Source organism: Prunus persica, chromosome G4, assembly GCF_000346465.2.
Source record: "Prunus persica cultivar Lovell chromosome G4, Prunus_persica_NCBIv2, whole genome shotgun sequence".
NCBI classification, from domain to species: Eukaryota; Viridiplantae; Streptophyta; class Magnoliopsida; order Rosales; family Rosaceae; genus Prunus; species Prunus persica.
Genome location: NC_034012.1, coordinates 9,206,393 through 9,233,999, shown reverse-complemented (window position 1 = coordinate 9,233,999; position 27,607 = coordinate 9,206,393). Strand labels below are relative to the sequence as shown.

At 36.1% G+C, this 27,607-nt stretch overlaps 5 protein-coding genes, 1 long non-coding RNA gene and 1 pseudogene across 7 annotated transcripts; 3 read left to right on the top strand and 4 right to left on the bottom strand.

The window, feature by feature from the left end:
• Nucleotides 763–2,329, top strand: LOC18779077 (FBD-associated F-box protein At4g10400). The gene is made up of 3 exons (XM_020562238.1): nucleotides 763–1,659; nucleotides 1,769–1,915; nucleotides 2,021–2,329. The coding sequence occupies exons 1-3, from the start codon at nucleotides 763–765 to the stop codon at nucleotides 2,327–2,329; spliced, it is 1,353 nt and encodes a 450-aa protein (XP_020417827.1).
• Nucleotides 4,055–5,666, top strand: LOC18780119 (F-box/LRR-repeat protein At4g14103). Its single transcript, XM_007212583.2, has 3 exons — nucleotides 4,055–4,990; nucleotides 5,113–5,259; nucleotides 5,364–5,666. Exons 1-3 carry the CDS (start codon nucleotides 4,055–4,057, stop codon nucleotides 5,664–5,666), a joined length of 1,386 nt encoding a protein of 461 aa, XP_007212645.2.
• Nucleotides 10,591–12,755, top strand: LOC18779869 (F-box/LRR-repeat protein At4g14103). Its single transcript, XM_007213309.2, has 3 exons — nucleotides 10,591–11,556; nucleotides 11,835–11,981; nucleotides 12,378–12,755. Exons 1-3 carry the CDS (start codon nucleotides 10,591–10,593, stop codon nucleotides 12,669–12,671), a joined length of 1,407 nt encoding a protein of 468 aa, XP_007213371.2. The 3' UTR covers nucleotides 12,672–12,755.
• LOC18778795 (putative methyltransferase DDB_G0268948) lies at nucleotides 12,880–14,418 on the bottom strand. Its single transcript, XM_007213057.2, has 2 exons — nucleotides 14,181–14,418; nucleotides 12,880–13,627 (listed from the first exon to the last, which is right to left on the bottom strand). The coding sequence occupies exons 1-2, from the start codon at nucleotides 14,328–14,330 to the stop codon at nucleotides 12,992–12,994; spliced, it is 786 nt and encodes a 261-aa protein (XP_007213119.1). The 5' UTR covers nucleotides 14,331–14,418; the 3' UTR covers nucleotides 12,880–12,991.
• Nucleotides 15,157–16,993, bottom strand: LOC109948598 (annotated as a pseudogene).
• LOC109948842 lies at nucleotides 20,501–21,667 on the bottom strand. Its single transcript, XR_002271288.1, has 2 exons — nucleotides 21,286–21,667; nucleotides 20,501–20,924 (listed from the first exon to the last, which is right to left on the bottom strand). It is a non-coding gene; the product is annotated as an uncharacterized LOC109948842 (long non-coding RNA).
• LOC18780509 (IRK-interacting protein) lies at nucleotides 22,515–27,349 on the bottom strand. Of its 2 annotated transcripts, XM_020561858.1 has the most exons (4): nucleotides 27,072–27,349; nucleotides 26,817–26,888; nucleotides 26,504–26,653; nucleotides 22,515–24,482 (listed from the first exon to the last, which is right to left on the bottom strand). In XM_020561858.1, exon 4 carries the CDS (start codon nucleotides 24,480–24,482, stop codon nucleotides 22,977–22,979), a length of 1,506 nt encoding a protein of 501 aa, XP_020417447.1. In that variant the 5' UTR covers nucleotides 26,504–26,653; nucleotides 26,817–26,888; nucleotides 27,072–27,349; the 3' UTR covers nucleotides 22,515–22,976. The 2 variants fall into 2 exon arrangements, with proteins under 2 accessions (XP_020417447.1, XP_020417446.1); XM_020561857.1 differs by lacking the exon at nucleotides 26,817–26,888.

The following is a 27,607-nucleotide window of genomic DNA, read 5'->3' as shown; positions in this document are numbered from 1 at the left end:
GTACTTATGTTTCTAACTTTTCTTATTTTCTCTTTTTAGTTCCCTTTATTTGTATTGCATACCTCAATCTCTGAGACTAATTTGTGAGTTTGCTAGTGAGAAAACTCAGACACAAATATCTGGTTAAGTATACGATAACCTTTTTTCTGTAATGTACAAAGGATATTGGCACAGAAAAAGTATACGAGTTGTTACTGGTATTTCAAGCAAGGTTGAGGCCGAGTTAAACACACACCAAAAACCAAAGTTTGGCATCAGTAACTTCATAATTAATTATAAAATAATTATGGGTTTTTTATCATGATATCTCTAGTCTCTCTAAAACAAAATTTGTGGTAAATCTCTATGTAAGGAAGTCTAATCATATTGGGTTACCAATCCACTTATGATAAATGTTATTTATTAATGAGTATAAATTCGTAAGTTAGTAGTAATAAACAATCCAACTCCGATTCAACTTTGGCAACCTCATAAATAAAACAGGACAAACAGAGGATTATGCACCCTTATAGATTTCTTCTTCCGATTAATATGCTACACTGCCCTAATCATTCTTATCTTCCCCCTAACACTTTGTTATATTCTTACTTAATTAGTGTTTCTATATACTTCATCTTGAATAAGAATTATAGAACTAACGCAACAAGTAATTAAGTTCTTTATTTTGCTTTAACCTATATAGCCAAGAGGACATGAACCAGCAACCCCCATTATTTTTTTTTGAGAAAACAAATCGCATCATAAATGGGTTGGAAGACATGCATGGAAGATCGGATCAGTGGATTGCCAGATGAACTTCTTTGCCACATACTTTCTTTCCTTTACACAAAGGAAGCTGCAAAGACCAGCATTTTATCACACAGATGGAAAAATGTGTTGACTTCTGTTTCTAGCTTTGACTTCTGTGTTCAGTCACCAAATATGGTCTCAGATCGTTGCGCGGGGTTCGTGGATCGAGTACTTGCCCTTGGTGGCTCCTCATACATTCATAGATTGCGGCTCGAATGTGCTAATATCGAGGATTATTTTTCCCGGATTGATGCTTGGATTTGCACTGCTATTTCACGTAAAGTTGTGGAACTTGATCTTTGCTTGCTCTCGTATTCGCGCCAGAGTAGTTTTGAGTTGCCTAGAAGCCTTTTCATGTGCGACACATTGGAGGTTTTGAGACTGAGGGTGAAATCAAATCTTATTACCAAGCCTCCAACCTCAAATTGTTTCCCTAGTCTCAAGTTTATGCATGTCACACTCTACCGTCCTTTTTATGACTCAACACTCTACCGTACTTTTTATGACTCAACTCGGAACCTCTTTTCTTGTTGTCCTGTACTTGAAGATTTGATTATAGATGGATTTGTTCACCATAAACCAGCTTTTCTATTTAATGTCTTTGCGCCTAAACTGAAAAGACTAGAAATAAATTTGTATGTCATTCTGGACAGAAAATGTAATCATCCTAATGGTTGGAATCTGGAGGATAAATTTTGGAAGAATGCAGAATCCCTCAGCAAAGCGAAAATCGCTCTCCGAGTGCCTGCAACGGGTTACCCTGGAGATGTTTACTTATGGCTATTGCTTCATTATGCTGATCAATTAAGTAGGCTTTTAGCAGGAATTAACAAGGTTACATATTTGTCATTTGCAGCTCCAATTTCGGAGGTAAGTAAGCTCTAATATTAACATCTTCTCTTTCATATATGCTGAGGAAATATTTGATATTGCTCAAGTCCTTGATTTTGACTTATTTCTACGTGATCATTGCCTGAAGGGTCCTGACGTTATACATCGATATCGTCTGCCTAAGTTTCATAATTTGAACCACTTGAAGCTACATCTTCAAACTTGCTGTGCTTGGAAGTCATTGACAAAGTGGCTCGACGTGTCCCCCAAGCTGGAACATCTGGTGTTTAAAAAGGTAAGTATAAGTAACATTTATAAATTATAACCCTTTTGTTAAAACGGTACCAATATACAATTTCGAAACATGTTATTTAACTCATTAATTTTGAATATTCTCTAGAACATACAGTGGTGCTGGAAACATGCTGAGGGTTATCTAGTAGCACATAAATGGCGTCCACCAGAATCTGTGCCTGTTTGCTTGTTGTCCAGCCTCAAAACTATTTGCATACGGGGATTCTGCGGGCGGCCGTACGAGATGGAGGTGGCAAAGTATTTGCTGAAGCACGGCGAGGTTTTGACTAAGGTGGCAATTTTTTATACCAATGATTTGGGTGTAGCAGAAGAGATGAGGGTATGGCAGGAACTTTCGAAGTTCCCAAGGGGTTCAAAGACTTGCCAAGTTGAACTTTTGGAACTCAAGTCCTAGGTCTTATGCTATATATATGGAACCCCATTACAACATTTGTGAATAGGGTACTTTCTTTTTGGATGAAACGTGAATTTATTAGCAGTTTTGGAGGAATTGGCTATAATCAGTTTTGCAAAGAAATTCACAAGATATGTTTATGGTATATGATCCGAAGAAAAAATAATTCAGAAAAGAAAATAAAGATTTCGGACGAAAACTATTCAACGCATAGACAAGTAAATCGCCAAACTATGTGATTCTTGAACAATAAAATCTGCAACAATAAATATTATTTAAGAAATACATAGGAACTATGTATCAAGAACATCTCCAATATTAAAGACCCATATTTAGAGCCCTCGATTTCTAACAAAGCATTGCAACCACATTCATATATATGCACATAAAACAGATATATGCCCTCATCGTTCTTATTTGCCCTAGCACTTTGTCATATTATTAGAAGCAAAACAATGTCTGTGAAAAAAAAAACGTGTTGAATAAGGGACCCTTTTTTTGGGTTAATACTAGCAAAGCTTAACTTTGTGTACTAGTTATATAAATTAATCTGGTAAATTACTAATTAACTCATTATCTGTCACTTGGAGTGATAAAACTCAACCTGAGTTGATTATCTCCTCTATAATAAAACAAATACATAATGATAGGAAGTCTAATCATATCAGGTTACTTGGTAATCAAGTCTGACATGATACAACGCCCTCACATACTAGGGCTGTGCTATATATATATATATATATATATATATATATATATTTATTTATTTATTTATACAAACAATATTCTACTTTAATATAATATAGACTACGGGGAGGGGGATTATATTTTGTTAGTTATAAGAGACGAATATTCAATATTATGAAATCTAGGTGTTTCCCCTGTTCTGATGTTTCTTTATTTTTCCTACTGTTTCTCAGCAAGCAAACAGAGTAAAGCAGGGCAATAAAACTACAATTGGGTTCCACCAACCGAGAACCATATCAGGTATTTTTCCGATTTCTGAAATATCTTCTTATTAATCTTTATTCTTATCCTCTGTTTGGATACCAAGTTAACACGCAGACAAACGAAAAGAAAACATAGTGCCAATTTTAATTCTGCTGTTTGTGTTTTTGGTCAAGTAATTCTGCTGTTTTAAGGAAGTTAAAGTGAAAATATTTTCTCGGGAACTGCTTTTAAATGAATGTTAAGGAGAGTTTTCATTAGTTTGGAGTGTATAGATTGTTATGGAGAAAATTTTCTCCAGTTTAATTGGCACCAACCATAGGTGGATAATCCTTTGTTTCTTCCTTTATTATTGGATCAATCGGATACACTAAAGTGCTTCTTAGGCAACTAAAGTGGCGTAGAACATCTAGATGATCGAGAAACAGTTGGACCGCAAAAACAACACAGCATGTCAAGAATGGCAAGACGAGTGCAACTCACCGCTTTGATGTGACATATATATGGGCTTTTTACGCTGATGATTGCTAACTCAAAACAATCTTTTAAGTTTTAAAAATGATTTTGGAAATGGAATTTACTCTGCTTTTGTATTTTAATAAGAGTTTCTAGGACTTGAGGTAGTATTGGTATTGTTATCTCTATATTCATATCAATAAAACTTTAAAGCTATCTCAATCCACTGATCCTAATTAGGCTATCATTTGAATGTGTCAGAAAGTTACATGGTTGTTTGATTTGAACCGTAATTGGCATTATACTTCTCAGGAAACGTAAATGGCTTCGAACTCAAAGCCTCATCAAGCATGCATTGATGAAGACAGGATCAGTGGATTACCGGATGAAGTTCTTTGCCACATTCTTTCCTTCCTTTACACAATCACAGCTGTAAAAACCTGCGTCTTATCACACAGATGGAAGAATTTGTGGGCTTCTGTTCCCAATCTAAAGTTGCTTATATGTTCACCAAAATCTGACTCCACATGTAGTCCAGGATTTGTGGATCGAGTACTTTCATCTCGTGGCTCGTCAAGAATTCATCGGTTCCATCTTAATTTGTATGGGGCACACAAATATTTTTCTCATGTTGATGAGTGGATTTGCACTGCCATTACGCGTAATGTCGTCGAACTCCATCTTTTGTTGTTCCCAAATCCATGGCAGCGTTATGAGTTGCCTAGCACCCTTTTCATGTGCAAGACGCTGGTGATTTTGAAGTTGATGCTGCAGTTCGATATCGTTGCCATTCCACCGAACTCGGATTGTTTCCCAAATCTCAAGTTCCTCCACGTTTCAGTCTGCTTTCCGGATGCGGACTCAATGAAGAAGCTTTTTTCTTGTTGCCCTGCACTTGAAGATTTGATTATAGATGGAAATGTTGAGAAAATCCCCGGAGAAGCTGATTCGGTCTTGAGATTAAATGTTTCTGCACCCAAACTAAAAATACTACAAATAAGTTTGATGGGCAGTTGGATGAGGAATGTTTCTATCACAGTCAATGCTCCACAGCTTGAAACGTTGGATCTCATGGAGAATTTTTTTGCCACCTATTCTTTGAAGAATGCAAAATCCCTAAGCAAAGCCAAGGTTGATGTCCAAGTGTATAGGAGATATCACGCTGATCCTGGCATTGATTATGCTCATCGCACGCATAGGCTTTTTGCAGGAATTATCAATGTTAAATCTCTGTCTCTTGCAGCTCCCATTTTGACAGTAAGTAATCTCTAACTTGTTCTCTTAGTTTCCAATAGCCTTTTTAATTACATGATGAAATTTATCAATGACAATATGTGATTAAGTCATTGATATGCCTATTTGCTTTGTCTTTCTTGGAGAATCCTTGCCTCGAATTTCAAGGTCCGCTGCCTAAGTTCTATAATTTGAACCACTTGGAGGTACGTCTTAAAACCTGCTCCTCCTGGAAATCACTGACGAAGTTGCTCGAGATATCACCCAATCTGGAGAATCTTGTCTTTGAAAATGTAAGTACATAAAAATAGGTTTACCGCCTGCACTAAATGGGTCTTATATACAGTACTTTTCAAAAGTTTTTATTGAACTATTTGTTTTAAATGATCCTTGTTAGAACATCGAGTGTCATGCCGATCATGACAAGAATGATCAATGGTGTCAACCAGAGACTCTGCCTATTTGTTTGTTCTCAAGCCTCAAGACTGTTTGCGTACGGGGATTCAGATGGCACTCAGACGAAATGGAAGCGGTGAAGTACATGCTGAAGCACGGTGAAGCTCTGAACAAAGTGACAGTTTATGCTAGAAATATCTCAGCAGAAAAACAGATGGAGTGGCAGCAGGAGTTTGTAGATTTCCCAAGGGTTTCAAAGACTTGCCAAATTGAACTTGTGCAACTCATAGATAGGGGTTTTTAGCTCTTCCTTAAATATTCAATCATGGCAAAGAAATTCAACATAAGTTCATGCAAAACTATGTGCTATATATTTTGCATGATATAGATTTCTTTTACTGTTTTAGCATGCGCTATAAATTTTTGATTTAATGGCCAAAATATTATAGAATCCAGATACTTTCCCATTTTCTCAGCAAGCAAACAGAATAAAGCAGTGCACTAGAACTAAAATTGGGCTCAACCAATCTCGTATATTCTCTGTTTGAATTTGGATACCAACCAAAGTACCAAGGAAACGCAGAAAAACGAGAAGAATACATTATATATATACAAACATAAGGTTGTTAATTGTAGAGAACAACATTCCACTGAAGAGACGATATTTTCTCCGTGAATTCTTTAGGGATGGGTTTCCATGAAGCTCGAGTGTAGATTGTTTCCAGTGAAGGAAACTTGATCTTGATTTCTACTCAATATCACGCCGGAAATTTGAGTTGCCTACGAGCCTCTTCATGTGGAGCACATTGTTTCCCAAGTCTTAAATACGACCTCTATAAAATCTCACTGGTATAATTTCATGTTGGGCCAAAATGGATAGTTCACCTTCAGAAGAAAATTGTCTGGGCCCAACTAAATTTTTCCCTCTATTATTTTATATTTCAAAATAAAATGCATGGCGCTTTAGTGCAATCAATATTTAGACACTATATTTTATATTTGAGTATAAAATTTCAGTAAATACTAAGAGCATCTCTAATCGATGTGTTAAAAGTGCCACATATACATTTAACGGCTATAAATAATATCTCACATCACTCCAATCGAATTGTCAAAGCTGATTGAACCTCCAACCGTTACTTTTGATCTTGCAAAAGCAAGGTGTGAAATTATTATTATTATTATTTTTTAAACAATTGGCTGTTACTTCACTTATCTTCTTTCATTTATTTTTTTCCTGTTATATTTTTTCCTTCTTTATCTTGAATGATTTGACCATTACAAATTTTTTTTCTTCTTTCTCTTTTCAACTTTTTTCCGGTTAAACAATTTTTTTGATTCATCTTCTGATTCTCCATATGAGCACTTTTGGAATCTTGTTGATTCAGAGTCTGACGAAGAAGTAATAAATAAAAAAACACTAAATTGTAATAAAATAATAATTTAATTTGACATATCGCGTGGAGTGTAAAATTATGTAAGATGTCAAATTGCCACATTAGTCATCAAATTTAAATTTGATGTTTGATATTTGACATTTACCTTGGAGATGCTCTAAACATTAATGTGTCAATGTGTAGAATAGTCACACCAAATCATCCAAACTTATTATGTCTTTTAAGAATTTTTTTAATACAAGTGATAGTCTCTAAAGACTCTAAATTAATATAATCAATGGGAAGGGGGTTCAAACTTTTATTTATTTATTTATAGAAATAGTGATAGTAATTATTGATGAAACATAAGAAAGTACAAAGCAGCTATAGTGCCGAATATGGGTACAATGTCTCCAGAGACCAATACAACAACATGTTGATTTGATCTAGAAAGAATTACGCCTTAAGCAAAAGACACTTAAATTCCCGATTCAACAGCCAAAAGCACTTGCACTCAAACTTACAATACATATTTAACAGCAGAAATGGTAAATCCGTATCGAAAATCGCAACTAAAATACAAAACACAACAAACTCCTAAAGAGTTCCTGAGAATTACTAGACTAAAACAAACAAAGAAATAGGGTCACCGCTCCACATTCTCTCCGGCAACTGAAGAGACTCATAATGTATACCCACTAAACCCTTAGGCCATCTCCAACCCAAATGAGGCTAAACCTAAATTTCCCCCCTTCAAAATACAACTATTCATGTACTGTCCCAACTCAAACAGTTTTTCCTCTAACTATGCAAACTCAAAATTTGAGTCAACAACTTTTTGATAAATTGTTTAAGAATGATTAAACTTTTTTTTTTTTGGTCATTATTTTTTCTTATGTGAATTTTGTTTATAACATCATGATTTATTTTTCTAAACATTCTAATCTAAAAAAATTCAAATTTTGAAAATAAAATTTTAATTAATAAATATAAAAGGAAACCACACAAATTATGAACAAATAAGTGGATATTTATATACTTTATGATGAGATTGGGGTTAGATTAATTAATATTAATATTTTGACAGTTGGATTTCATTTTGGATTGTTGGATTTTGTTTTAAAGTTAGATTAAGTCGGGGAAAAAAAAAACCATGGCTGTTTGATGAGAGGTGGCGGCTAAGTATAGATTTTAAAAAAAATGAACGCAAGCAAATTCTTGCCGTTGGATTTCAAACGCCAGATCATCACCCCTGTCAAAAACAAAACATGTGGGTACAAGTGGCGGGGCCCCGCTTCAAGTTTGAAAAATAACTCAAAGTTCCAGAATTATCTCTCCTCACGTGGGCTGCCTTTTGTTCTTTCCGTGAGCTCCACTCTTTACAATACAGGCAAAACATCAGGCGGAATACAGCCCAACTTATTGCCTCCATTGGTATTTAGCCCCTTGCAATACACGGAAAGGGTATAATGAGAAGTTTAGAGTGATAAGTTAATTTGAGGAGTTCAATCTCACTATCAACAAATGTGAAGAAACCAATGAACTTAAACATTTTAAATGGTTTGATGGTGGGATTGAACTCCTCAAATAAGCTCTTCACTCTAAACTCCTCATTGTAAAAGCTCCCTGCAATACATAGGTTGGAGATCAGTTTTAGGGTAAAAACCAAAATCTGACTTTTAGCCCATTAGGTTGAAGATGGCATTAGTGCCATACCGGCTAAGCCCCAACCCACACAATACAACAACTTTCATTTTTGTAACTCCAAAATCTAATATGGAGCCAAATTCATGTATATATGGGTCAAAACAACAACTACATCATGGAGACAATAGTGTTTCGAGGTAGCTGCTAAACCCATCGATGTCGACGATGCCGCCTCCTCCTTGACCGCTAAGACCCTGCACAAAAAAACAAAAACAAAAACAAAACCAACTAACAAATCCTATATCCTAACGAATCTAGTCATAAACCTAAAAAGGGGCAGAAAGAGCCACCCCGGGAAAGTGGAGGGAGAAATAGGGGGGGTTGAAAGGGAAGAATAAAGAGGGGAAAGAAGAAGGGGATGAGGGAAGATGAGAAACGGGGAGGAGGGGCAGTGCCCACTAGAGGGCTTGAGGTTAAGAGAGAGAGAGAGAGAGAGAGAGAGAGAGAGAGCTTTTTTGGGTTTCAGGGGATTCAAACTTTTAGTGCAAAAGGAGTGAGCTCACTATCTTGGCCAACTAGCTTAACTCACATTTGCTTTTAATACTTTCTTTTAGGGAAAACCACAAATATTTGATAGAATATATTCAAAATTTTCATATTTTCTATTAAGTTGCATTTTTCGATGTATCGCTATCAATATTTCCATTTATATTCATACCAAAAAAAATATTTCCATTTTTGCTTTCGTGTTTTTGGAACCTCGATATTTTCGCCAACGTAAATATTTAATACCCTCCATATTCCCATCAACGCCTCCATGGGGTAGTAGCCCAACTTCTCATCTTCATTTGTTTTCCTGTTGTTTATCAACAGCCAGACAAAGTTCATCGGCACGGCGACAGCCTAAAACTAGATTTGCCTTCGGCAAACCAGAACCATATAAGGTATTTTTCATTCTGTGATATAATTTCTATTAGCTCTTATTATGTTATATACCCTCTGTTTGGATACCCAAAAAAAACTAAATGATTTAATACCTTGTAGTATATAATGTCAATAGAAACCCACATACAACTCAGGTTGGACTAACAAATCGGACTGATCTAAACTCAAATCTATTTATAATCAAATTACATGATTTAGATTTGATTTGGATCAATGGATTGAACCTTTCAATCCATATTTGATGAGTGTTGGATTAAGATGGGATCATATTCTTTTTTTAAAATTATTTTTAATGTGAGTCTAAATTACAAGGGGAAGATGATTTCTCACATACACATACTATCATGGTGCCATGGAAATTCGAACTTGAGACCACTGATTTGCAAATTAAGGCCTTTTTTCACTGGACAAGACTCCGTTAGTGGGATCATATTCAGTTTAAGACCTAGAAAAAAATCAAAATCTCATTAGTAATATCGTTCTTTTATTGTGTTTATGCACTCTCTTTTTTTGAATATTGATACTTTATTATAAATAACTAGCTTTTATTTGTTGTTGGGGTATAAATAAATAGTTTAAGTGTGTTCTAAATGTATATAAAACTCAAATTACTCTTGCACACATGTAAAATTTATATTAAATTATATTAAATATTTTCTTAAGTTGGTCGGATTATTATATGAGCATACGACCAACTGTAAATATTTAATGATTTGTTGGGTTAATGATTATTGGATTCTGATTTGTATTGGATTCGGATTAAAACCGGATCCATTGACAGGACTAGAAAAGATTAGTGAAATAATTTTATTTGAGAATTTGCAGAGTTTTTACTGAATTTTTAAGTGTAGAATTTTATGGAGCAAATTTTCTCTAGGTTCATGGATACAACTTCCCGAGTTTCATGCGTTTATGTTATAATCTTTTTTTTTTTTCAAAGTTACTTTCCCCATTCCCGTGAAAGTAGGAACCTTTACTTTGTTTGATATGTGTACATAAATTTTGCTTTTGTATTTTTTATGAATTATTTTTATATATGTGTGAAACTGTTCTATAATTTCTCCCTTTACAAGCAATATCCAAAGGACATAAACCGAATAATTTATTTTCTATGGGTACTAAAACAAGCGTACAATGCTTGATAAGCCACCGAAATTGGTTTCTTTGCGTTTTCACCTTCTTCTTCTTTTTTTTGTCAAAGGGTTTTCTCCCTTAGCACATTATGTTTTTTTTTTTCTCTCAGAGAACATATCATTGGAGATGGATTCGAACTCAAAGTCAATGTGTCCCAAAGCACGCACTGAAGATAGGATCAGTGCATTGCCAGATGCAATCATTTCCCACATTCTTTCCTTCCTTCCAACATCAGATGCTGTAACGACCTGCTTTTTATCAAATCGATGGAAGAATATGTGGACTCTTGTTCCCACTGTAGAGCTAATTGTGTTGTCAACTGCATGGGATTCAGGTGGTACTGCAGCGTATGTGGATCGATACCTTCTCTTTCGCGGATCATCAAACATTCACAAATTTCATCTTTGCTGTGTCGATCTCGACGGCATAGTTGGTCGTATCAATGGATGGATTTGCACTGCCCTTAGGCGTAATGTTGTTGAGCTCCACCTTGAGTTTGATGAGAGGGACGATTCACACGAATTTCTTGTGTTGCCTCAAGATCTTTTCGTGTGCAAGACTTTGGAGACTTTGAAGCTGAGTCTGGGAGAGCATGTTACTGCCGTTGCTCCTCCCACATCAAACTGTTTCCCAAGGCTCAAGTCCCTCCACATTACATTCGATTTTCCAAAATATGTCGAGCAAATCGAGAAGCTCTTTTCCTGCTGCCCTGCGCTCGAAGATTTGGTTGTAGATGGAGATCTTGGATGGCTTGAAGAGAATCAAGTTTTGAATGTAACGATCTCCGCACCGAAACTAAAAAGACTAAAAATATATTTGTTTGCTCATGCTATGACACTAGGGGAGAACAAGATTTTTGTTAACGCGGATGTTCCAAGTCTTGAAGACTTGGATCTCACGGAGAACTTCTTGGCGAGCTATTGTTTGAAGGGTGCAAAATCCTTGACCAACGCCAAGATTGATTTCAGTGTAATGCGTGAGGAGGATGAAGGCCACCCTGCCGATGTCCTTGCTGATGTTGATCGTGTGCAGAGGCTTTTTGCAGAAATCAGCAATGTTAAACATCTGTCACTTGTAGTTCCAGTTTTGGGGGTAAGTGTACTCAACTTGCTCTCTTACTGGTCTGTTGTCTTTTCAATTGCTAGAATTTATCAGTGTTAATGTTGTATGAATGCTGTTATTTGTACCATATTTACTAACTATATTGTTGATCACCTCTCTATAATACAGATGGAGTCTACCTTCATTAGAAAGGTGGTAAATAAATGTCGTTCAAATAGCATTATATTGTATTGATATCGTATATATTATGCTGGCGAAATATTTAATTTCTGAGGTAAATGACCTAATATACTTATTGTTCCATGCAGGATCCTCACATCGAATATCAATGTTCTTTGCCAACATTCAATCATTTGAACCAGTTGGAGCTAAATCACTTAGCATGCTGCTCATGGAAATCACTGACAAACATGCTCAAGATAACGCCCAATTTGGAAAATCTTCTCTTTGCAGTTGTAAGTCTAAGTGGATTTACCTTTACGCTAAATATATGGTGTGGATATATATTAATATATAATTTGTATATAAATATATGTGGTGCTCAATATACTGTGTCTATTTTTTAAGTGTTCATTAAAAGATCATTATTGCAAAAAATTAGACAAATTGAAAACCATTAAGACATCTAATTGTGACTAATAAAATAATTTTTAATTGAGTGGTTTAACGGTTGCGGATTCAAGTTTCAACTGATTTTTTTGTAAAGATGATATTTAAAGAAATACCTAGACAATTGACAGTTCGGATCATTGGAATACAAGTGGAGGGGTCCTACAAGATGTCCCGCAAATATATGTGTATTCAGTTTTCAAGGATTTTTATTTAACTCATATATTTTGAACTATCTTTAGAACATTAAATGCGATGCTGCTCATGACGAAGATGAGTTGGAACATAAATGGTCTCCACCCGAGCTTGTGCCTGTTTGTTTGTCTTCATGCCTCAAGACGATTTGCATATCGGGATTCAAGGGAGGGTCAGATGAGATGGAGATGGTAGAGTATTTGTTGGAGCACGGCCAGCTCCTCAATGAGTTGAAAATTTTGACTTTTGATATGGAGTTTGATGACGCGTTAGAGGTATTGATGGAAATTATATTGTTCCCAAGGGCTTCAAACACTTGTGAAATTCAATGTTTCAATTGAAAGTTGTGGAAGGAGATCCTTTTGTTTGCTATGAACAGCTTTGCTTCTGTAACTCTTTGAAGTCTTTCTTTTGCTAAAGTATGCGTTAAATCTCTTGGGTTGAGGACGCACACATTGTTTTTATGGAGGATTTTTTTTTTTTTTGAGTTCGCTGAAATTTTTTGACCTGATGTCATAGATATTCTTGAGGGTGTGATATTTTTATTTGTTGCAAATCAAACTGCATGGTTTATTTAAGCAACTCCTACGTACCCTCATCAATCCCCACTTTCCCACTCTCTGTTTCAAATTCAATATGCATAATAATAATGTCACAGGCTTCAAAGCCTAACTTTTCCAGCAAGCATAAAAGCCTTGTAGCTGACAGACTTGACCAATTTAGAATCACCCCAAGCAGCTTCAAACTCTTTAACCACCTTTTCAGGTAACAAATCCACACCTTGGTCCTTGGCTGTAGTGACTGCAGACCATGACTTCAGAAACTTCAAAACCCCTTCAAATGACAGCTTCGCTGGAACGGCCAGTGGCAACGGGTTCCCTTCGCATCCGAAACCCGTAAGACTTTGAAAAGGAAATGGAAGTGTCTTATAGCCATCAAACGCATACTGAGCTCTATTGTCCTGAAAGGGAAGTGTTGTGTCATGAAATCGCTTCATAACAGGATCAAATGTTGGACTTACTTCAATGCCACTGTAAGTCCAAACAGCCAATACACCTCCTGGCTTTTTCAAAAGACGTGAAACAAGATTGTAAAACTTTGGTAGGTCGAACCAGTGCACAGCTGTAGCCACAGTCACCAAGTCAACTGAATCTTCACCACCTAACAAGGCTATTACTTCCTCGTCTGTAATGTTCAATGCCGTGTGGGCATATCGAACCCGAGGATGCGGTATTGCATGCTGCAGCTGGGATTCACTCACATCGGTTCCGATCACTAGTTCATAGTGCTCGGCAACCTGTTTAAGAAACAATTTAGTTCATAAATCTATGTATTTTGTTAGCGAATGACAATGTTTGCTTTGCTGCTCTTTGTCAGAAGAAATCTGTTGACATGCTACTGCACATTTAAACAAAAAATTCAACCAAGATTTGATTTGATCAATGGTCAGTTATATTTGTAAGTTACAAAATTTATGTTTGAGGAGGTAAGAACCTGATTTTCTATTTTGTTCTATTTTATATAGTCTTAGGAAGTCTTTAGTTAACAAGCCAGAAAAACTAAAGAGAGTTTCACATATAATAGCCCATAAATACGGCTTAAACTATAGAAAAAAAAACCTTACAATACTCAAACTCTAAGAAAAACACCATTTAACTTTGCAAGGATAGTAATTGTATTTCACACACCACTCAACTTAAAAATTAAGACATCTGACCTTTTTTGGGTTTTTTCCTTCAATTTAATTTATGGGTTTTAATGTTTATATATAAAATCAAAATTAAAAACAATGCTCCAAAAAGAGAGAATAAGTAGAGGAGGAGGGGAGGGGGTAGTATTGTAATACTAACACTTATGGCGGCTTGGCCATTGCCTGTTCCAACATCCCAGGCCAGAGTGTGGTGAGGGGTGAGAGCTGCTAACTTGGAATACCATTCCTTGGGATAAGTTGGCCTTCCATCCAAGTACACCTCTGCTTGCTTGTCAAACAAACCTGCCATTTTCTTTCACTCTCTCTCTCTCTCTCTCTCTCTCTGTGAAATAATGAAACAAGAGAAGAAGATGAGGCACCTTTTAACTCACTAAAGCTGACGCATAGACAACCCCAATTAAGTCTTTTAAGTCATAATTTTTTTTATTCAATTTCTTTTCTGGGGTAATAATTAGTTTGGAATTTAAGATGCAGACAGAAAATTAGAAGGTTAGAAGCCAAGTCCAATTTCGTTTCAACTAATGAATTTGAAGAGTTGCAAGAGAAAGCAAAAGCAATTTTATTTTCTCTTTGACTAGTAGTGTAAAAATCAAAGCCCTCCTCATCAATAATTTAAAGTCTCACAGTGGATTGATACCAAGACAGCATCAAATATATTTGCTGACTTTGACTACCGTTTCTTATGTTAGTGTGTTTGCTGCACCATTCATAATTTTGGACTACTTATTGCTGATTGGGCAAGGTTAATATCAGCGAACAGGTTGTTTTTATTTTATATATATTTTATTTGTGAAGCTTCCATAGAACTTTGCTTTTTCTGAACCTATTCCAATGATCACTGCAGTCCAAGAAATCAACATTGTAGATACTACAGAAAATGTTATGTCATAGGTTTGCATCTCTACCTGCATGGGTGTGATATTTTCATTTGTTTGCAAGTTGGAAATTCAACTGAATCAAACTATTTCCAGGTGATTATGATTTCTGACCCAAAAGGACTGTTCAAGCACTCACTATTTTAATTTTTTAAGTATACATACACACACACACATATATACATATAAGAATTTACGTGCTTTAAGAAACTCTCCCAAAACGCCACCCTATCACAGGCTTCATGGCCTAACTTTTCCAGCAAGCATATAAAAGCCTTGTAGCTGACAGACCTGACCCATTTGGAGCCACCCGAAGCACTTTCAAACTCTTTAACCACCTTTCCAGATAACATCTTCAAACCCTTCACATGAAAGCTTCTTTGGAATGTCCAGTGGCAATCGGATGCGAAACCAACACTTTCAAAAAGAAATGGAAGCGTCTTGTAGCCATCAAATAGTGTTGATCTTGTCCCAGAAGGGAAGTGTTGTGTCATGAAATCGCTTCATAACAGGATCAAATGTTGGACCAACTTCAATTTCATTGTAGCAGCAAACAGCAAATACACCTCCTGGCTTCTTCAAAAGAATCGAAACAATATTGTAAAACTTTGGTAGGTCAGACCACCAGTGCACAGCTTGGGCGACAGTCACCAAGTCATCTGAATCTTCACCACCTACCAAAAGGCTATTACTTCATCGTCTGCAATGTCTAGTGGCGTGTGGGCGTATCCAACCCGAGTATGCGGCATTGCACGTTGCAGCTGGGATTCACTCACTATAGATGTATCATAGTGAGTAGATGATGAGCACTATGAACAAGCAATTGGAACCATAAATTTTTTAGCAGAAGTGCAATTTTAAAAGGCTAAAAGCTTTATTAAAAATAATAGAATAAAATAAACAAATCGTAATTGATCAGACCTCATGTTGTGTAGAATTTGCTACTAAATACTGATGATAAGAGCCAAATTAGAAAAAATAAAATAAAAAGCATATTGCCAAAAAGGGGAAAAAGAGAAATGAAAAAAAAAAAAAAAAAAAAAAACGAATTGGCTTTTGGTCAAAAGGCAAAAAAAACGCAGCACATCATATTTACTTTTGGTGAAGAAGGATAACGCAGCAATGGTAAACCAATTGATTTCCTTCTTTCTAAAAGAGTTTTTCTATCTAAAACCCACACTTTTTTTGTTCACCCCAATAGTTAAATCATTAAGCTCTTAAGTCTATATAGCTTTCTCCCAAAAAACCTTAGCCCCATTTTCTCCCAAAAAACACTCTTAGAGCCTTTTCCACTTTGAGGGGGGAAGAAGCCACTGTTCTTCCCCCCTCTCCCCTCATCTCTTCCTCCTTTCACCTCTTCCCCCATTTTCAGAGACAAAGGGTTTTTCCTATTTGTCTTAGTTTTGTTATGATTTTCATCCAACCATTATAGGCGGCTGCGGCTCAGCGTCGAATCTTCACCTGCATTTCAGCATCGGATCTCCACCACCATCTTTTTTGCAATTTCTTTATGTTTGGAATAAGTTGCAGAGACTCTTTGGGTTCTCTATGTACCTTTCACCTCTCCTTTTGTGAGAGTTTTTCATCTCTCCTTTGTGAGAGCTCTTCATATCTCCTTTGTGAGAGCTTTACATATCTCCTTTGTGAGAGCTTTATTTGTATTGTTGTGGCTTGGTTGTTTCAAGCTTTATCTTCTTCTTTTTTATTCTAAGTTTGCAATCTTAGTTGGGATGCCTATGCCAGAGTTTCTTCGATCCTGCCTGATCATTAGTGGAGGCACACCAGATTGTCTTAATTTTGATATTAGACTGCTCCGTTATTGTAATGGCCCTTTTATGGCTAGTGGCTTTTTTGGCTGAATTATGAATGCAATCATAGAATTTCTCAACCAAAAAAAAAAAAAAAAAGCTCTTAAGTTTTATTATTGTGTAAAAAGACAAAAAAGTCATCCAACTTAAGACTTAACTCTAATATATCTATATACACCCCACCACTCTTCATGTTAAGTTTTAGAAAAACACAAACATATGGGCACCTGTAACCTCTCGGGCTTAGTCTCTTCTAGTGATCTCACCATTGTTGTGTGTGCCACTTTGAGAGAGTATTGGTTTTTCTGTGAGAGAGAGAGAGAGAGAGAGAGAGAGAGAGAGAGAGAGAGAGAGAGAGAGAGAGAGAGAGAGAGAGAGAGAGAGAGAGAGAGAGAGAGAGAGAGAGCAAAGGGGTTTTAGCAGGTAGCAGCTTCAAGTGTTTCTATGCTCTCAAAAAGAAAGCACCAAAGCCGCTGCCTAAACTTTTCTTGGCATACTGGATGTTAATGTTGGTAATGGAAGAAAATGGGACAATCGAGAAAGAAAAAAATTACACCTTTTTCACTTCGAACCATCCACAACCTTCATCATCCACTGCTTCTCCATCCCCAATTGATCAAATTCTAGTTACATTCACCCTAATAAATAAATAAAAAATATGAAAATAGATTGAATATAGAAAACAAATTAGGTTGATTTTATTTTATATAACAATTTGGTAAAGTGTTTTGAACCCTAGCAATTAAGCACCTATCCCATATCAATTTTACTGTCAATATTTCTCTATCAAAACCTCCTAGTTCATTCTCAAATTTTTAACAAAATAAATAATAATAATAATAAAATAATGTTGTTACACATTTGACAACTACGTTTTTATCTCTTTAAGTAATGTGAGGTTGAGGTGAACTTGGTGTGGGGTTGATGACTTCTTCTTTTTTTCTTTTTTTTTTTTTTTGATTGGTGTGTATTTAGAGGTAGTTTGGGAAGATACCGTGGTTTTCTTAGAATATGAGATGAACAAAGAGAAGTGTGAGATTTAAATAGAAAAACTCTTTTAAAACCCTTTTGTAATCCTTGTTTAAATAAGAAAGAAAAACATGTTTAAAGACTTTTTAAAGCCCGTGAAATACATGCCTAAGCATATTGTTGAAAGCCCATGAATTGCAGTTCGGTTTCCTCCTCTTTTTTTTTTCTTTTTTTTTTTTGTGCCTGGTCATTTTGGCCAGGCTTTTTTAAACAAAAATTTGGCACGCAGCGCAACAAAGACTTTGGGTGAGTCATTTTGTTGAACACCTGCAATGCACCACAACCAGCTGAGCAGAGGGGCAATTTGAAGCACCTGCAATGGTTTGTGCCTTAATAGATCCACCACTGCATCTATATATGTTTGTTCATGAATCACAATGTTCTCTTATCAAATGCTGACATGCTATATTGTCATAATACGAAGATTAATTCAACCAAGATTTTACATTATCAATGACTAGATAAAGTATGTTAGGCTACATTTGGATGGAGGATTCGGAATCTCTATTTAGATGACATTATAAGGTATAATTATTTGTTTAGAAACATATAATGTCATCTAAGATTTGGACAAGAGAAAAACAAAAACAAAAGAAAAAAAAGGAAGAAAACAATGGATTTCAAATAATTCGTTGCATATAATCATATCAAATGAACATCATCTAGTCATTTCAAATACATTGAACTTAATACAATTCTTTTTATATATATATATATAAATTAGCTTTATGAAGAAAACAAGGCCTTGTAAGGAAGAAAAAGACTATTAAATCCAAATATACACTCAAGAAACATATCATCTTCACCTTCCTATAATAAATTGGCTTAGTTACATTTTTTTGTCCCCATAGTGTGACTAATTTTTCACTTTAGTCCCTATATAATTTCAATTTTAGCATTTGCAGTCATGTAGTTTCATTTGGCTTGCAATATAGTCCAAATCGTAAATATGTCTAGTTTTTTCTTGAAATTCGATGCGCAATATGCAGCTATAACATGTAAAGGAAACTTTATCTCTACAAAATATTTGCAATCAACCCAAAACGTGATAGTTTCGTCCATTTTTCTTACAAATTTACAGTTGTTGGACTTGATTGCTACCTAAACAAAATTACATAACAAAATTAAATTATCAAATTAAAATGATGAAGACTAAAACGAAAAATGAGTCATACTATGAAGATCAAAGTAATTTAGCCTAATAAAGTTGCTCATTTTACAATTCCTCAATCGAAAGGTTTTTTATCTTCTTTGTTCTTTTTCTCTGTTTCCAAATTTCCATCTATCGTTTACTTTAGTCGCCCATGCGCAGGTGTCCAAATTAAGCACTGAAAAACACCATAAGATATTAAAATGGGGAAGAAATATTTTGTAAATGTTAGCTTCCCACAAGTGCATGGCCGATGATGAGTTCCACATACATCAACGATCGGTTAACAAAACATCCCATTATGGATGATTTACTTAGCACATCTCATCTTAAAATTCAAATGTAATATATGAGAAGGGATGATCAGAAACAAATATCCTCACCATGTGATATGAGACATTCATGAAGCAAACATGAACCAGATACCAACCTTTTTCCATAATTATGACTCATATCTAGCCCCTGCCACATGTCCCAACCAAACACCATGATCCAAGTAACTTGGAATTGAAAGATCAGAACCCATTTTGTATATATATATAACAACCATGTGGTTGGATTTAAAAGGGATAAGGAAGCAATAAAGGACCAACTTAAATTTCACTCTCTTCTCTTTGAAGCATGTCATTATGTCTCCTGTAGTTAAAGCTACAACAACTACCTATCTAAATTCCATCATTTTCCCACAACCAAATAATGTGGCTCTCTTGAAATTAAATGAATGGCAGATATTTTTTTTTTCATATGGAAACACAGAGCGTGATGAGAGGCTCTAAACAATGCCATGTTACCCTTTTGGCAGAGGAAGACAAATGTGCAAATAACTTGCCATGTTATTTTTTATTAGACAAGAATTAATGGAATATATGAGGTTCGAAATTTTTTTAGGGTCAGTTAGATGGTACAAGTCTTTCTAAATTGTTGTTTATCCGACTCTATTGAACTATGAGCAAAGGTTGTTTTAAGGTATATCTTGTTTGGTTACTTTGTAATTAGTTGTATTAATAAAAATTGTTGATGCAATGTGTCATATTGCGTTCTCTATGTGATAAAATGATCTTCTAATTTGCCTCTTATCATCTTTATTTGCTTACATTTGTACTTTGTATCAAATGGAAGATTATTTCTCCAAAATATGTAGTGTTTGTGGTAATCTATCAAGCCTTGGCTTGCTTCTCGGCTGTTGATTTAGATGATATTACTTGAGCAGGCATATGGATTGCATATGGCATATGGATTTCTTTTGGGCGATATTTAGTTGTTTTGACAAATTTCATTCCATTCAGGATTGAGTTGCTTTCTGTCTTCATTGTTGTATGATTCTTGGATTAAGCGCAAGATGTTCACTTGGATTTCAACTATATGGCTATGTACCCTGGTCGAGACTGGTTCATGAATTTTTTTAGCAACATGAATTGTAGGCCACAATTTCTGTACAAGCACATAAGGAAAAGCCCTTTGTCCAAAAAAAGAAAAAAAAAGAAAAGGAAAAACCCTTGTGAAAGAAGCTAGTAAGGAACGAATGATATATTTTCTACTTCTAACAACAAATTGATAACTTTAAACCTTCATCAGCCGTGATTAAAGATATATGAAATTAAATCATGGAAAGCCGATTATGAACTTCAATAAATTGCAGAAGTTGACCCCAACAACTATTCATCTAAATAGAAAAGCTTACATCCAACCCCAAAAAGACTACAAACATTATAATGACAAAAAACCAGAACATGTTTGTTGCCTCTTTCAAAGCTCTTGATCGGCAAATGATTCATAATGAAGAAAAATATCAATCTCCTTTGCTCCGTCCTTCAAAGCTCCTCCTCAGATGGTTGCACTATTGACATAAATGGAAACCCAAGTATTCCACAAGCTGCACTTGCCATTTTCCATGAAGTCCACTTTAAGTCATCAACCAGAAAGTTCTGCACATTATTCTTATTTCAACACTGAATATGATTGCATTTTCTGTTTGGATGCATATCACCAATAGCTTTTCTTTTTTTTAAATATTCGTGTGGCTGCAATTAATTTTAAAACCCACATTCAAAACCCATATCAGATAACCCCACAACAATAACAATAATAAGTAAATCACATGAATTTTTTCAAACCCATATCAAATCTAGAGATGTAATCTCAAGTTTTAGTAGAAATCTTCAAATCGATTTTAAAAAAACCCACGTCAAATACCAGAACAACACAACAATAATAATTCACATGAATTTTTCCAAACCCATATTAAATATGGAGATTAATCTCAACTCAGATTTTAAAAAACCCAAAAATCTACAAACCCAGATCGAAAAACCTTCATACATCTCCCAATTGATGACCACAACCCAGATTTCAAAAGGAAAAAAAATCCACGACAGTGGATACCTTATAGAAATAGAAATCTCGCAAGCTCAATTGGAAATGGTGGGTCATCTCTTCATCTCGAGAGAGTGGGTCTTCTCTTAGGCTTGCAAGGGGCTCTTCCTCTTCCTTCGATTCCCATCTGAGAGCCTGCATGCCTTAGGTCTTCTCCAGCATTGGGTGTGTCGGGCTATTTGGCAGAAAACGGGTTAAAAGATGTAAAACAATCTCAGCCACACAAGATCATTAAAACATATCCAACGGTTGAGCGCCCCATCCCTCAAATAACACTATTTGAGGGATCCCTCAACTGAAGGGGACTGTATATATATATATATATATAAAACAACCATTTGGTTGGATTTAAAAGGGATAAGGAAGCAATAAAGGACCAACTGAAATTTCACTCTCTTCTCTTTGAAGCATGTCATTATGTCTCCTGTAGTTAAAGCTACAACAACTGCCTATCTAAATTCCATCATTTTCCCACAACCAAATAATGTGGCTCTCTTGAAATTAAATGAATGGCAGATATTTCTTTTTTCATATGGAAACACAGAGCGTGATGAGAGGCTCTAAACAATGCCATGTTACCCTTTTAGCAGAGGAAGACAAATGTGCAAATATCTTGTCCTTTCTCATAATGGCCCTCCATCACCGACCATGAACACAGAATAAATAAAGTAGGCGTACTCTGTGGGACCCGAAATGTACATATTATTTCTCTCTTTTATTTGTTGATTATAGACTCAATGTGCATCATGCATGCATATTCCACATTGCGGAGTGCAGAGTGCAGTGTGCAGAGCAATAAGTTAAAGCGCAGTTCAATGAAAGTGACCTCGACTTTCAATGCATATATAGTAACAAGTGAGCATCACACTCGGCTCCAAAAAGTCCAATAGGTTAGGCAAGTTTGTCTGTCTCTTTTTACCCTCCTTCTAGATTAGAGTTGTACCCTCCTCCTAGATTAGAGTTGTTTAAAATATCGCTTTTTCAAACGCACGTTTATTAATCGTTGATTAATGTGGATTTACAGTGAACTGCGGTTATAAATCTTTATGTATTAGAGTGGTTTAAAATATCGCTTTTTAAAAGAGCAGTTATGAATTGTTGATGTGAATTTTACAATAATGAAGGGCGAATGTAAACTGTTGATGGATGTGGATATTACCATGGGGGCCAACCTAGTGGACCATTCAACATGCAAGACTAATATACACCTCTTGGTGGAAAAGAAAAGCAGAGACAAGTAAAAGAATAGGAATATAAAAAATTCCACCTATAAATTATTATTTACATTATTAAAACAGGCCATGTCCGGTAACAATGATGCAAAACAGCTAGACAATCCCTCTGTCACTGACCTAATATTAACAAAATTGTGGGATGTCCTTGGAAGAAATAATAAAACTAAAGAAAGATTCAAAAGGTAGCTTCCAACACAACGGTCCACGCGCTTTCCTTTTTTCAAAATGGGGCAAGAAAAACAAATGGATTAAGAAATCTCCAATGTGACCAAGTTGGAAGTCCCCACAGCAAAACCAACCAACCAGACAGACCATTTCCCTCTCCCTCACCAAGTTAAAATCAGTAAAATCAAATGACAAGACGGCCTTACAAGTTCATTATATGATAAACCAGATGTTGTGGGCCCGAGTTTAGCCGATGATCAACTCGATTCGGTGATTGGTGAATGATCATTGATCAATGGCCTACCTTCGCTTTCTTGGAGTGGATTGTGACTGAGAGAGATAAACTTGGCATTGAATAACAGTTTTACCAAGTTTGAATCCCGGAACAACTGTGAACCCCACTTGTGGTTCAGATGCTGTTGAAAGGAACGCTTCCTCAGCTAAGCTTTCCATGTAGACTTCTGAAAATCGGCATCCCTTGCTTACTTGAAAGATTGCAGCCTCGGGGTTGAAGGAGAAGGCCAAGCAATGCAGGAGCCAGACCCTCTTAGCCATTTCAGCAAATGAAATAAAGAAATTAGAGCTTGGAAACTCTCCTGCATTAACCAGATTTCTTTGATTCAGATTACCGAAAAACGATGTTTCCATCTTGGGATGAACCACTCGTAAGTACTTGACACGACAGAATTTGGCAAATGCTGATCTAGGATTCTGGGCAAGATACTCCTTTGCTTTCATGGATTTGAGTTCAGTGAATCTCACAAAAAAGAGCTGCTGCTGTTGTTTCTTTTTATCTGGCAACGATTCATTTGGAAGTGAGAAGTTGGGGTATTGAAAAGCATCAAACATTTCCCTGCAAACAAAGTATTCAAATGCAAAACATTTGTGGTCTTCTTTCCAATAAACCACATCCTGGTCAATAGCTTTAGCTGCTGCATGAATATCCCAACCAGAAGATTTCATTTCATCCATCATCATCCTAACAAAAGTCCGGATGTACTTGACCATGTGTCGAAGAACTGTAACGAAATGGCTAGGACTTAAACCAGATAAATGAAGATTATCAAACACGTGTAGCTGCCCACTTTGGTTTAATCTCTTTTCAAGCAACTTATTCTGACTCTTGGCTTCGTCTAACTTTTCTCCAAGAAATACAATTTCAGAGTCCTTGAGCCTCACCTGAGATTCCAACTTTTTCCCCATAATTTCATAGGTTTTTAGGACACTCTTCTGCTCCTCAATCTCAGCTAGCACCAGCGTACGTTCTGGTGAAGGATCAAACTGCTTTTTAAAGAAACACCGCTTCAACTCAGACAAGTTCTGCAACTCGGAGACTACCACTTTATCCGCAACTTGAATTCCTTCACCATCGTAAGGAGACTGAGCATACTGTAGCTGGGCATAAGCAGCTTTAACAGATGAAACGCTGGCAAACAGTTTTGCAAGAAGAGCTTCCAGGGCAGCTCTTTCCTGAAGCTTCTCATTAGCCTTGTCAAATGACCGAGACCGATCAACCCGAACCTTACCAGCATTCCATTCATCCTTGACCTTTTCTAGGGACTTGACTTTCTGAATCCCACTTTCCTGGGATTTCACCTTCTGAATTCCACTGTCTTGAGACTTGACCTTCGGAATACCAAATTCTTGGGACTTGACCTTCGGAATTCCAAATTCTTGGGACTTAACCTTCTGAATCCCATCGACCGGGGCAATGCCAGTCGCGGCTCGAAGATGAAGAACTTTAGCAAAAGTACGCGCCAATCTACTCTTAGATGGAGTCACTGCTGATGGTTTCACCGAATCCATCTGCAAAACAAAGATTACAAATGATGGAGAGGGATGATAGAGAGAGTGATGAAAATCTAAGAGATTCTATCTAAAAAAAAGCAAATTTAAAGAACAAAAGGAATAAAGATATGGGAAGAAAATGATGACTATAATGAGAGTGTTGAAGGAAAGCTAAAAAGCAATATGCTTTAACACTTAGACCAAGGCCATTGATGGAGGATGGATTTTTTTATTTGTTTGCTCTTTTTCAACTTTAAGAGTTTCTGATTTGCTTTCCTTTGAAAGTGTAAGAAAAGTAGATTTAAAACGCGGGAAAAAGAGAAAGTGAGGCAGAGAGAAGAACAGGAAGATGGAGAAGCTTTGGAACAAATATTCAGAGTACAGGCTCAAAAGGCGCGTCTAAATAAAAATTATGAATGCAAATCTCTGGAACACTAGGAACCTCGGTTAGCATGACACATGCATTATAGATGTTATTAAATTCAATCAAACCAAACATCAATGATTAAGAATTGATATAATTCTAATGAAATATTAATAACAATTTGGAGGACATGGTTACTGCTGGTGATTCCAGTGCTTAATATTCTTTTATCATTCTGTTCCCCAACTCTATAGTCAGGTCATTCCTACTATTCAAGTCAACAAAATTTAGGTAAGAGACAGTAGAAAATAAAAGGGTCTGAAATGTTGATGTGTGGAGGACCCACAGTGTTTTCTACAAGTCCAAAATCAGAATGTGAAAAACACATTCTCAATTAGCCTTCCTTCCTCAAGCAAGATCCAAGTGTTTATTGAGGTAAACAATTAGATGTTATAACCAAATGTGAATTTAAAAGACAGAAATTTATAAATATTATAAATAAATAAAATTAATTTTAAAACAACCAACATCCCTTGGATTCCCTGAGGCAGCCCACTTAAAACAACAGTAAGGTCCTAAAAGCACTCTCTGCAAAATCAGAAATCTGAACTGAAAGGGACCCATCATAGTGAAAATCTGATTAGGAATTTTGGATCATCTCCACAGCACAATCATAATTTTTTTTGTACAAAGCCAAAGCGGTGGATTCTTTTTCATTGTCCAGACACCCTCATGAATCACACCATCATATAACACTTTTTATCACACATCACCCCCTTGGATACTTCAGAGTACAGAAAACGTATAGAGATCTGAGCCAAATTTACGAACCATGTACTATTCTAAACCAACGGGCAAAAATTTGAATCTCACTGCCATTCTCCTGCTCCCCCATATACTGACAAACCTCATCCCCTAATTTTTTGCATTCCAACCCCACATGTGTAAAGTTAGAGACACATCGCATTAACCCAGAAAAGCTTCAATGCTGTGAAGTTTTTTTATGTTAACAAAACGATGTATCATCCAGGTCTCTAGTGTAAATCAGATTCTACCATTTAGAAATCTCAAGTTTCAATGTCACGTTTAACAATGTTTTTTTATTTAAACCTTAATTCGCTACACGCGTGTTTTACAAATTATATTGCCGACCACATCTCTTACAAGTTAGAAGTGAGATCCATATACAGTAATATGATCAGAAAATGAGGTAATTTTACTCAAAATTATACTTTTTGAAATATGAATACGAGTAAATTTCAAAACAAAGACACTATTTTCAACACGAAATCTAGACCTCACATGGATGCCAAAAAAGAGTTAAAGATGACCGTGTGTACACTTTCTCTTATTAGATCTTGTATGTAGCCCCACAAACCGAACACCACAAATCTGAACGATTCTTAGCAATGAAATTGCAAAGCAAAGGGGTCCCACACACAAATACACCCAAGCAAGTAATTGCACAGAAACCATATCATCACTATGTAAGTATGGACCAGGGGTTGAGGACCAATATGCTGGTCCTGCAAAGACTTTAGTAAAACCCAGCACATAATCATGGCCCAAAAAGCCCCAAGCAGTTAATCATACTACTATCATAAACCAAACCTCAATTTGACCACTACTAACCGTTCAACTAAAAAAAAATTACGTGGAATACAATTCAACATACCTTCGAAATATCACGAGAAATCGCAGTATGATATGTTTCAGATTCTCTTCATTGTAACGTAAATCTCAAGCAAACAGAACGACAACACCACACCGGAGAAGAAGAAATGAAGTCGTCCTAATGGCGGGGACACCAGCAGAGCCAAAGCCCCTAAAACAAAAACCCAGAAATCAGAACCACTGAAAATAAATAAACAAATTGCTTTTCTAGACACCAAAAAAACAAAAGGAACTACTTTGTCTTTTTTTCTTGCCCAATAACAGAAAAACAAGTGTTCCCAGAAGCAAAACAAAGAAAAGAAAAGAAAACTTACAAAGCGTTTTGATTTCGAGACACAAACACTACCTATAAACAAGATATATATCAAAAAAGCACCGACCTTTACCTGTAATTAAAAGCTCAAAATAGAAAAACAATAAGATTAAAAACCGTTTCGAAAATCCCAAATATGGGTGCATTTATTAAACTTCTGTTGTTAAAACAAATCAAAAAATAGACCAACAATGGAAGAGAATGAGAGAGTTGTTCAGAAGTTTAATGAGCGCCTAACTCTCAGCGTAGAGCTTACCTTTGGAGGAAACTTGATATTTTCCGAAGGGTTGAATGTATACGTATTCAAATCGAAACATTCAATGGGTTCAACGTTTTGGGTTCGATTATTTTACCCTTTTTAGCTCGTGAAAATTGGCTCTTGGAGACGGAGATGGAAATTATGGAAATGAGTTTTCGGAGAAGGAAGGGCCAGGGCTTTGAAAAGAAAAAAAACGCAGAGCTGGAGCCTGGAGGACAGAGGAGGGACGAGCGCGGGGAAATGACGAAAGAGGACACGTTTTGGGGAAGGGTCTGTCAGGAGGGGCATTGGGAATTAAAAAGGGCTCTCAGGGTTGGGTCGCTTTCGAATTTGTGAATGACGGATGTATCCCTTGGGGTTTGGTGGTATTTACTGATCCGTTGTGGGTGGAGATTTTGAGATCGGGGAGGGTAGTTCGGGCATTCGGAATAGAAATCTGATGTGTAAGACTGGCAGATCTTACGTCGGTCGCAGGTGGAGACTTTGGAAAAATGCAGGGTGTGTGTTGATTGTTGGAATTGTTCTTGTGTGTA

What these genes read in the sequence shown, in the direction of transcription:
- LOC18779869 (XM_007213309.2), top strand. Translation starts at nt 10,591, where the DNA reads ATGGATTCGAACTCAAAGTCAATGTGTCCCAAAGCACGCACTGAAGAT. An exon ending in TTGTAGTTCCAGTTTTGGGG is followed by an intron (nt 11,557 to 11,834) that starts GTAAGTGTACTC and finishes TGTTCCATGCAG; the next exon opens with GATCCTCACATCGAATATCA. An exon ending in AAAATCTTCTCTTTGCAGTT is followed by an intron (nt 11,982 to 12,377) that starts GTAAGTCTAAGT and finishes AACTATCTTTAG; the next exon opens with AACATTAAATGCGATGCTGC.
- LOC18780509 (XM_020561858.1), bottom strand. Translation starts at nt 24,482, where the DNA reads ATGGATTCGGTGAAACCATCAGCAGTGACTCCATCTAAGAGTAGATTG.
- LOC18778795 (XM_007213057.2), bottom strand. Translation starts at nt 14,330, where the DNA reads ATGGCAGGTTTGTTTGACAAGCAAGCAGAGGTGTACTTGGATGGAAGG. An exon ending in ATGGCCAAGCCGCCATAAGT is followed by an intron (nt 13,628 to 14,180) that starts GTTAGTATTACA and finishes TTTCTTAAACAG; the next exon opens with GTTGCCGAGCACTATGAACT.
- LOC18780119 (XM_007212583.2), top strand. Translation starts at nt 4,055, where the DNA reads ATGGCTTCGAACTCAAAGCCTCATCAAGCATGCATTGATGAAGACAGG. An exon ending in TTGCAGCTCCCATTTTGACA is followed by an intron (nt 4,991 to 5,112) that starts GTAAGTAATCTC and finishes TCTTTCTTGGAG; the next exon opens with AATCCTTGCCTCGAATTTCA. An exon ending in AGAATCTTGTCTTTGAAAAT is followed by an intron (nt 5,260 to 5,363) that starts GTAAGTACATAA and finishes GATCCTTGTTAG; the next exon opens with AACATCGAGTGTCATGCCGA.
- LOC18779077 (XM_020562238.1), top strand. Translation starts at nt 763, where the DNA reads ATGGAAGATCGGATCAGTGGATTGCCAGATGAACTTCTTTGCCACATA. An exon ending in TTGCAGCTCCAATTTCGGAG is followed by an intron (nt 1,660 to 1,768) that starts GTAAGTAAGCTC and finishes CATTGCCTGAAG; the next exon opens with GGTCCTGACGTTATACATCG. An exon ending in AACATCTGGTGTTTAAAAAG is followed by an intron (nt 1,916 to 2,020) that starts GTAAGTATAAGT and finishes AATATTCTCTAG; the next exon opens with AACATACAGTGGTGCTGGAA.